At 65.7% G+C, this 9,599-nt stretch overlaps 2 protein-coding genes across 8 annotated transcripts in view; one reads left to right on the forward strand and one right to left on the reverse strand.

Annotated features, from left to right (window-relative positions):
- The window catches only part of LOC127045828 (potassium voltage-gated channel subfamily H member 2-like), a 65,670-nt gene extending 64,744 nt beyond the window's left edge, over positions 1 to 926 (forward strand). Inside the window, exons 12-13 of one of the 7 annotated variants that reach the window (XM_050942500.1) lie at positions 164 to 235; positions 413 to 926. The gene's annotated coding sequence lies outside the window, so the exon portion shown is untranslated. Of the gene's footprint in view, positions 1 to 33; positions 88 to 163; positions 236 to 346 lie in introns of those variants that run through there. The other 6 variants (XM_050942502.1, XM_050942498.1, XM_050942499.1 and 3 more) reach the window with 6 other exon arrangements.
- Positions 927 to 3,553: 2,627 nt separating this feature from the next.
- AOC1 (amine oxidase copper containing 1) lies at positions 3,554 to 7,526 on the reverse strand. The gene is made up of 4 exons (XM_050942544.1): positions 5,990 to 7,526; positions 5,207 to 5,495; positions 4,573 to 4,705; positions 3,554 to 3,829 (listed from the first exon to the last, which is right to left on the reverse strand). Exons 1-4 carry the CDS (start codon positions 7,524 to 7,526, stop codon positions 3,554 to 3,556), a joined length of 2,235 nt encoding a protein of 744 aa, XP_050798501.1.
- Positions 7,527 to 9,599: the final 2,073 nt, after the last annotated feature.

Consider the following 9,599-nt stretch of genomic DNA (forward strand, 5'->3'; position numbering starts at 1 on the left):
GTGTGTGCGCGGCTGTGTTCTGTGTGTGCCCAGCTCTGTTCTGTGTGTGTGGCTGTGCGTGGCTGTGTTCTGTGTGTATGTGTTTGTGTGTATGCGCAGCTGTGTTCTCTGGGTGTGTCTGGGTGTGTGCGGCTGTGTTCTGTGTGTGTCTGTGTGTGCCCAGCTCTGTTCTGTGTGTGGGGCTGTGCGCGGCTGTGTTCTGTGTGTGTGTCTGTGTGTGTGTGTGTGTGTGTGTGTGTATGCGCAGCTGTGTTCTGTATGTGTGTGTGTGTGTGTGTGCGCGCGCGGCTGTGTTCTGTGTGTCTGTGTGTGTGTGTGTGCGCGGCTGTGTTCTGTGTGTGCCCAGCTCTGTTCTGTGTGTGTGGCTGTGCGTGGCTGTGTTCTGTGTGTATGTGTTTGTGTGTACGCGCAGCTGTGTTCTCTGGGTGTGTCTGGGTGTGTGCGGCTGTGTTCTGTGTGTGTGTCTGGGTGTGCCCAGCTCTGTTCTCTGTGTGTGGCTGTGCGCAGCTGTGTTCTCTGTGTGTGGCTGTGTGTGTGTGGCTGTGCACAGCTGTGTTCTGTGTGTGTGTGTGTGTGTGTGTGTGTGTGTGTGTGTGTGTGTGTGTGTGTGTGCAGCTGTGTTCTGTGTGTGTGGCTGTGCACGGCTCTGTTCTCTGCATGTGGCTGTGTGTGCGTGTGGCTGTGCGTGTGTGGCTGTGCACAGCTGTGTTCTCTGTGTGTGTGTGCGCACGGCTGTATTGTGTGTGTGTGTGTGCGTGTGTGTGCGCGCAGCTGTGTTCTGTGTGTGGCTGTGCGCAGCTGTGGTCTGTCTGTGTGTCTGTGTGTGTGTGCGGCTGTGTTCTGTGTGTGTGGCTGTGCGCGGCTGTGTTGTGTGTGTGTGTATTCTGTGTGTGCACAGTTGTGTTCTGTGTAGCTGTGTGTGTGTGGCTGTGTTCTGTGTGTGTGGCTGTGTGTGCATGGCTGTGTTTGTGTGTGTGTGTGTGTGTGCATGCAGCTGTGTTCTGTGTGTCTGTGTGTCTGTGTGTGCACAGTTGTGTTCTGTGTATGTGTCTGTGTGTGCGTGCACACAGCCCTGTTCCCTGCGGGAGAGCCCTGTTCTCTGTGTCTGTGTGTGTCCCTGTTCCCTGGGGGGGGCTGTTGTGTGTGTGTGTGTGTGTCTATAGATAGATGTCCCTCTGCTGTTTGGAGTGGGGGAGGCTTTTCCCTGTAGCTGGGGAGGGGGGCAGCTGGGTCACTGTGTGTGTGTCTGGGCCCTGCTCACTGGATGTGTGTGTTTGGGGGTGGGGTGGGGTGGCTGTTCCCTGGATATGTGTCTGGCGGAGATTGTTTCCCCTCTGTGTGTGTGTGTGTCTGGGGGGGGGAGTGTTCCCTGTGTGTGTCTGTGGGGAGGGGGGGGTGTTCCCTGTGTGTGTATGTGTCTGGGGGGGGTTCCCTGTGTGTGTGTGTCTATGGGAGGGGCTGTTCCCTGTGTGTGTCTATGGGGGCACTCCCAATGTGTGTGTGTGTGTGTGTGTGTGTGTCTCGGGGGGGTTCCCTGTGTGTGTCTATGGGGGCACTCCCAGTGTGTGTGTTTGGGGGGGTTCCCTGTGTGTGTCTGGGGGGCCCCGTTCCCTGTGGGGGTGCAGCGCACAAGGCTGGCCCTGCTGTGGGGGGAGGGACTGGCAGGGCCATGGGCTGCTCCCCATCCCTGTTGACAAGGTGGCCCCTGCCCACGGACCCGTCTCCTGCTAGTGCCCCCCCTGCACCCCCTCTGGGCTGCTGCTCCCCAGCTGTGGCAGGTACCGCCCCGAACCCGCCGGGGGGCAGCTCCAGGGAGGGTGGGGGGAGCAGCCCAGCCTGGGGCCGACCCGCCGGCAGCTCCATGTGGCGAGTGCATCCTCGTGCCGTGTCCTGTAACGGGCGCTGCCCGGTCTGTGCCCCCCCCCCCCCCACGGCCCCGCATGGCGCCTTCACGCGACCCGCCCCCAGCGCTCCAATAAACCAGCCGACCACGCCTCCCTCTGCCTCTGCCTGGGGGGGCACCACGGAAACGCGCCGGCCTGGGTGGGGGGCAGCCCTGGGATGCGGCTCGCATGGGGGTCCAGCCCTGGGACGTGGGGCAGGGGGGGTACTGCCATGGGACTCGGCTCACGGGGGGTCCAGCCCTGAGACACAGCTCGGGCGAGAGCGGGAGGGTTCAGCCCTGGGACGCAGCTCAAGGGGGATGGGGGGGTACTGCCATGGGACTCGGCTCACGGGGGGTCCAGCCCTGAGACACAGCTCGGGCGAGAGCGGGAGGGTTCAGCCCTGGGATGCAGCTCAAGGGGGATGGGGGGGTACTGCCGTGGGACTCGGCTCACGGGGGGTCCAGCCCTGAGACACAGCTCGGGCGAGGGCGAGAGGGTTCAGCCCTGGGACGCAGCTCAAGGGGGATGGGGGGGGTCCAGCCCTGGGACGCGGGATGGGGGACTGGGGGGGGATCCAACACTGCGACAGGGCTCGGGGGAGGGGGGGCGGCAGGGTGCAGTCCTGGGACGCGGCTCAGGGGGGACAGGGGGTCCAGCGCTGGGACCGGGGGGATGAGGGCGGGTCCAGCCCTGGGACGCGGCTCTGCCAGGGGGTGGGGCAGGGCCGGTCACTACAAGCACCAGCTTGTCAGGAAATGATGTCCAGGGCTCCTGCAGCCCAGCACCCCCTGGTGTGTCCCCCCCTTTGCTCCCCTATTCCCCCCCCCCGCTGTCTGCACCTGCTGCCCCCCCATTGAGTCCTGCCAGTGTTGGGGGCCCCGGCGCAGCCCCTGTCCTGCTCTGTGAGGTGTGCGAGGCCTGGGGATGGAACCCAGCACTGCAGCAGCTGGTTGTGCCCGGGGTGCCACACCGGCCCAAGAGCCCCGCTCAGCCCCCCAATGCCTGCGGACACGGTGCCCCCCTTGCTCCCCATACGGACACCCCCCACACCCGCAGACACAGCCCCCCCACCCTCCCAATGCCTACAGACACACAGCCCCCCTCAGCCCCCCAACGCCTGCAGACACAAAGCCCCCCCACCCTCCACACACTTGCAGACACAGTCCCCCACTGCCTGCAGACACGGTGCTCCCCAGCTCCCCATACGGACACCCCTCCACATCCACAGACACAGCCCCCCACGCCCGCAGACACACAGCCCCCCAGTGCCCCTCATTGCCTGCAGACATGGTGTTCCCCCAGCTCCCCATACGGACACACCCAGCGCCCGGCTCACAGAGCCACCACCCGCTGACACACACCCGCCCCCCACGCCTGCAGCACAGCCCCTCAGAACTCCCCACATTCCGCCCGGGGGCCTGCAGCCCCGACAGCCCCACTGACACCCCTGGCTGGGAAAGACACGTGTATTTACCGACTACAGTCCCGTTGGCGAGGGGCTGACCCCTTCATTCTGCGTCCCCCCACCTCTGTGCCCCCCCAGGCCCAGCTCTCTGGGGGCGACCCCCGGGGGCTAGCAGCTGCCGAGCTGCCCTGGCCCCAGCCAGCCAGAGCAGAGCCCGGGGCCCCTTCGCCAGTGATGCCCGCAGGCCCCGGTAGGGCCTGGCTCACTCCTGCCCGTAGGTGCCGTTGTAGGTGAAGGGCTCGGCGGAGACGCAGGGCCCCGGGCTGGCGGGCGTCCAGCGCTGGATAGCCACATGGGCGAAGGCTGGGTCCTGGGGCCGCACGATGACGGGGCCGCGCGACGCCACCGACGGGTCCTCGTCGAAGAAGTTGAAGGGGCGCAGGAAGAAGCCGACGGCGTTGCCGGGCGTGGCCGTGTTAGGAACGTCCTCGGCGTGCGGGATGTGCAGGAAACCCACCGTCACCCAGGCCACCAGGTCCTGCCACGGACGAGAGCCACGGTCACCGGGGCCCCCCACAGCCTGGAGACCCCCTGGCCCCCCCCAGGGCCCCAGCCCCATTCCACACAGTCCCTGGGCCCCCGGGGCCCGAGCACTGTCCCCCCACAGCCATCACCCCTGCACACACTGGGGGTCCAGCACTGTCTCTCCCGCCCCCCTGCAGGGAGCAGACCCTCAGGGGCCCACCCCACAGCCATCCCCTGGCTGAGGCAGGCTCTGTGCCCCCCATGGCTCAACTCCGGCCTGGCCCAGGCCCTGCCCCACACCAGCTCCACCTCCGCCTAGGTGTGACGCAGTAGGGACTCTGCATGCGGGGGGGGGGGAGCAGGGGGTGACTCTAGGTGAGGGACGGTACCTGAGCCGGGAGGGGGGGTGGGGCGAGGCGACACCTTTGCTTGGGGAGCTGGACAAAGGGAGGAGGGAGAGGAGGGGAAGAGCCGGCTGGAAGGGTTTGGGGTTTCAGTTTGGGGCTGGCTGGGAAGAGGCAGGAACCCCAGGACTGGGGTTAAGCTCCCTGCCCCCCTAGAGGGACCTGGCTGGGGGGGGTCCTGGTTGTACCTACAAGCCCTGTTGGGACTGTGTCCTGTCGTCTAATAACCCTTCTGTGTTACTGGCTGGCGGAGAGTCCCGGGAATCGCAGGACGTGGGGTGCAGGGCCCCGACTGCCCCACACTCCGTGACACTAGGCCCCGCCCCCCACCAGCCCAGGCCCCGCCCCACACCTGGTTCTCTATGTTCTCGTCGTTGCGGATGAAGCTCTCGAAGTCGATGGCCGGCTGCCAGGGGTCGTGCTGGGCATAGGGGCTGCTGCTGGTCGCCTCCTTCTCGTGGTGCCGTGTCACTGCCAGGTGGTACCTGCCGGCGAGGAGCCCATGGCTGAGCCCCGGCCCCCATGGGGCGTGGCCCTGTGGGCTCGAGGGAGAAACCACCACCGGGCAGGCCCCCCCCGGCACGCTCGCCCCAGGGATCCCCCAGCTGAGCCCCGGCCCCCCATGGGGCGTGGCCCTGTGGGCTCGAGGGAGAAACCACCACTGGGCAGGCCCCCCCACAGGCATGCCCCCCCCGCCTCCATCACTGGGCAGCCGCCCTGAGACCGCCCCCGCCAGCCCGAGACCCCAGGACGGCCCCTGCCGGAGCCGGCTGTCCCAGCCCCAGGTACCGCTCGGCCCAGGGCACCAGCTGCTCCCTCTCGTGGGGTGGGGCCCCGCTGGCCATTGGGTCCCAGCCTTACCTAGGGCGACCAGCCAGCAAGTGTGAAAAATCGGGTCGGGGGGGGTAATAGGAGCCTTTATAAGAAAAGCCCCCCAAATCGGGCCTGTCCCTGTAACACCGGGACATCCGCCACCACAGCCTTACCGGCCCCAGGCGACGCCCCGCTCCTCCCTCCAGCCGCGCGGCAGGACGCGGCTGGCCTGCGAGCTGTGCTGGACACGGTAGCTGCGCGGGTGCCCCCAGCGGTTGCGCTGGGTCGGGCTGGAGAACAGCAGGTACCGGGGCAGGGCCCTGCCGAAGGGGAAGGCGGCCTGGCGCTCGCTGCGGCGTGGCCGCCGGTGCAGCCGGGGCTGCACGACCCGCTCGCCCGCGCTCCAGGGGTTGGAGATGTTCTCGAAGTGCACGTCCACCGTCTCAAAGCTGTTCTGGGTGCCTGCGGGGGGGACAGGCCGTGAGGGGGGCCCCGGCCCTGCCCCCACCCCCGCCCTGGGGACCGACGCCCTGAAGGGCCAAGGCAGGGGGCTGGGGCTGACGCTCCCTTTGGCCCAATCAGTGTCATGGGAACAGGACTCCTGGGTCCCTCCAACCTCAGCTTGGTGGGGTGGGGGGCATCTAGGAGCAGGTCCTGGCCAGGGAGGGAGCCCAGTAGCCACCAGGGAGCAGGGCAAGAGCAGGGCTGGGCTGGGGAAGGATGCGTGGTGGGGGCTGCCCTGGGGAAGGATCCAGCTGGGGGTGGGGCTGCCCTAGGGAAGGACTGGCCAGCGGGGGGGGGGAAGGGGGCTGCCCTGGGGAAGGATGGGAGAGTTTCCCTGGGGCAGAACCAGCCAGCAGGAGGGGCCCGCCCTGAGGAAGGCCCGGCTGGTGGGGGGAGGAGGAGGGGCCCGCCCTAGAGAAGGCCTGGCCAGCGCAGGGGGTGGGAGGACGCACCGGCGACATCCAGGTCCACCTTGTAGTGCAGCAGGTGCGTGTGCAGGTTGCCCAGCACGTCGCGGTGCAGACGGGAGCCGTAGCGCAGGCCCTGCGGCGTGTAGAAGGTGGCGTGGACGTAGCCGGTGGCGTGCACCTTGGCCTCCAGCACGCCGTTGGGGTAGAGCAGCACGTCCCAGATGTAGTCGTAGTTGTAGACGGTGGCCGTGGTGCGCAGCACCAGCGCCTGCCCCTCCAGCCCCCCGTAGAAGCGATAGCCGCCCCGGAAGTCGCTGTCAAAGTGGCGCCGCAGGGGCACCCCCGTGGGCAGCTCGAAGAGGCAGAGGGCGCGAGGGTAGCGCACCGGCCCCGCCGCGTCGTACAGGTGATGCGCGTCCAGGTAGGTGGCCACTTCCGGGCAGTCGATGCCGGGCGCCAGCTCGTGGGCCAGGGTGCCCATGCCCCAGGCACCGTCAATGTACTTGGTCTGCATGGCGGCGGGCGTGCTGCCCCCGTAGAAGGCCACAGCCTCCTGCACGCTCAGCTCGTGGGCCAGCCGCTCGCCGTTGAAGCGCAGGTCGAAGAGCTGCAGGCCGGCGGAGGAGCGCAGCCGCAGGGCCAGGCGCCAGCCCCCGTACTCCACCAGGTTGCCCTGCAGCCGGTAGCGCTTGCCCTGCGGCTCGCACACCTTGGCCCCGTGCACGGCCGTGGGGGTGCCGGTGCTGAAGTGGCCGCGGGGCACGTAGGTGGAGAAGAGCAGCTCGGGAGTGGGCGGGCGGGCCAGGGCCAGCTCCCCGCGCTCGTAGCGCCAGGCCAGCTCCTGGGCACTGGCGAAGTACTGCCCGTTGTACCAGAGCTGCTGCAGGGCCCAGCGCCGGGGGTCGCGGGAGCGGTGGTCCAGCAGCAGCTCCAGCCCCACGGGGTGCAGGAAGTGCCCCTCCACCAAGCGCTGGAGGATGAGCCAGGAGCGGCGCTCACCAGGGCCCAGCCCACGCGGCGCCACGTCCGAGAAGGTCAGGCAGCGCTGGCTGCAGTTGTGGTACCAGAAGCCGGTGGTGTCGCGCAGCAGCCGGTACAGCGGCTCTGTCAGCTCCAGCAGCCTGCGGTGCATCAGCTCGTACTCCAGCAGGGTGACGGGCCGCGCGGCGAAGGGGATGGGCCGCCCGCCCTTGTAGCTCACTGCCCGGTAGTAGCTGGGCCAGGGCAGGGGCCCCACCACGAACTCGGTGACGTTGGGCTGGGCCTGCTCCCCGAAGAAGACAATGGCGCGGGCCAGGCGTGGCGGGCGGGGGCTGCCCCCATTCAGGAACTGCAGGGCCTGGCTCTTCCGGGGCACCTGCAGCTCCACCAGGAAGAGGCTGTTGCTGGCCAGCGAGTCCCTGTGGTCGGCCGCCAGGCCCAGCTCCGGCCGGCTCAGCAGGAAGGTCCGTACCGCCCGCAGCTCCGTCGGGCTCAGATCAGCAAAGATCGATGCCCCCAGCTGGGGCGCGGGGATGGGACTGGCGCTGGCCAGGACGCCGAGCGCTGCCACCACCCACTGGAGGGTCTCCAGCCACATCCTTCCGCTGGGAACCTGGGCACCACGAGGGGCTGGTCAGAGGGGCCAGGAGCCATGCCCAGCCTGGTCCCACTGCCCCTGCCCAGCCCCAGCCCCAGCCGCACCACACGGGTCACACTGGGCTCTGCACACCCAGCTGGGGGCTCCGTGCCCTGCTCAGCAGCCCTGGGCTCAGCCCCCCAAGGGGCCGGGTCATTGGCTCTGCAGGGGAAACTGCTGGGGGCTGCCTCCATGGGCTGGCAGCACCACAGGGCCAGCTGTGGGGCTGACAGCCTGGGCAACCCACACTGCACCCCATCCCAGGAGCCCACCCTCCCCACAGGGCCCCGGGCAGCCCCAGTTCCTCAGCTGGTCACCCTCCCGGGCACATGCCAGGGCCCCTTCCCCCGCTCCCTCCAGCCCTGTCTGCTCTGCTCATGCCACAGCGTCTGCGGGGCACATGGGAAGCCGGGCCTTGGCTGCCAGCTGGGTTCCATGGGAACGCCACGGTTCCTGGGGGCTGTACAGGGACAGAGGGGCAGGATGGTCTAGTTATGTAGAATCACAGAGTCGCAGAACTGGAACGGACATCGAGGGGTCACCTGGTCCAGTCCCCTGCACTCACGCCAGGGCTAAGGATTATCCAGACCGTCCCCGACGGGTTTGTCCAACCTGCTCTTAAAAACCTCCAGTGACGGAGACTCCACAACCTCCCTGGGCAATTTATTCCAGTGCTTAACCACCCTGACTGCTAGGGAGCTTTTCCTACTGTCCAACCTAAATCTCCCTTGCTGCAATTTAACCCCTTTGCTTCCTGTCCTGTCCTCAGAAGTTAAGGAGAACAATTTACCTCCCCTTCCACAGGGCACCTTCCTAGGCAGTCACTGCCCATTGTGTGTGTGCAACCGATTGTTCCTGCCTAAGGGGAGCACTTTGCATTTGTCCTTATTGAATTTCATCCTAGTTACTTCAGACCATTTCTCCAGTTTGTCCAGAGCCGTTTGAATTTTAAGCCTGTCCTGCAAAGCACTGGCATGTCCCCCTGCCTGAGTGCCGGGCATGGGACTGGTTGACCTATGGAGGGTCCCTTTCAGTGCCACACGTCTGCAGTTCTGTGCATCCTGCCAGGCCCTGCCCAGATACTTGCTATCAGGATTATCCACATAGTGTGGCCTGGGCTCGCTGGCAGTACAGCCGGCAACCAAGAGGAGCCCAGGGCTGGGCTAGCAGGGGCTGCGGGTCGGAGTGAGGGGCACCAGCAGAGCAGTGACTGGGGGGCCCAGGGCTGAGACAGCAGGGGCTGTGGGTTGGGGGTGAGGGGCACCAGAAGAGCTGGTGGGGGGCACAGAGTTGGGCTAGCAGGGGCTGCAGGTCAGGAGCGAGGGGCACCAGAAGAGCTGTTGGAGGGGGCTGTGACATTATGAGTGTGATCTAATATCTCTTTGGAAGGTGACAGGGCCAGAAAGAGTTAATTCACTCCCAGACTTGTTAGGAAAATATGTAAATGACCAGAGCTTGGAAATGCAGCCGGCATTGGTAGAGGTAGAAGGGGAGGTGTTTTCTCAGGTCTTGTGATATAAGCAAACAAGTTTTTGTCAGAGGTATTGACTTGCCTATGGAGGAAGCTACCCCGGTCTCCAAGCAGTTGTCTGTGAACAGCCCTGTGTGCTGGGACAAGGGAAGTGAAATCCCAAGCTGTGTGTCTGGTGAAGGAGAAAGTGTCTCCAGCTTTTCTTTGTCTGTGGAGCAGACAGAAGGTGCCTTTCAGCCTGAGAGGGTTGAGAATAGTGCAGTTGTCTCAGAGTTGGTTGTAAATACAGCTAAAGCCCAGGAAGGGAATGGTCCTAAGTTTGTGTCTGCTGGGGAGAATAGCCCTGTGACTAGGATGCATCCAGTTAGTGTCGAAGCAAAATCCCAGAGACCAGACAACTCTGGTGCTTGTAATTTGCCAGTTGCTACTGTGTGGTTGGAAAAGGGTGTAGCAGCTCTGTCTGATCAGGGTGATACCCTAGCCAGGGCACAAGGAGAGCATGAAGGTGATCTGATTGTGTTACCTACTGACAGTTGGGAAACTTGTAGCAAGAAGGAGAAGGC

Source organism: Gopherus flavomarginatus, chromosome 2 (assembly GCF_025201925.1).
Source record: "Gopherus flavomarginatus isolate rGopFla2 chromosome 2, rGopFla2.mat.asm, whole genome shotgun sequence".
Lineage (NCBI taxonomy): Eukaryota > Metazoa > Chordata > Testudines > Testudinidae > Gopherus > Gopherus flavomarginatus.

Bases quoted from the DNA above. Each gene is read 5' to 3' on its own strand.
- AOC1 (XM_050942544.1), bottom strand. From the start codon at position 7,526: ATGTGGCTGGAGACCCTCCAGTGGGTGGTGGCAGCGCTCGGCGTCCTG. The intron at 5,496-5,989 runs GTGCGTCCTCCC...TCCCCCCCGCAG, and splicing joins GGTGGACCTGGATGTCGCCG to GCACCCAGAACAGCTTTGAG. The intron at 4,706-5,206 runs GTAAGGCTGTGG...CCTCGCCGGCAG, and splicing joins CGGGGCGTCGCCTGGGGCCG to GTACCACCTGGCAGTGACAC.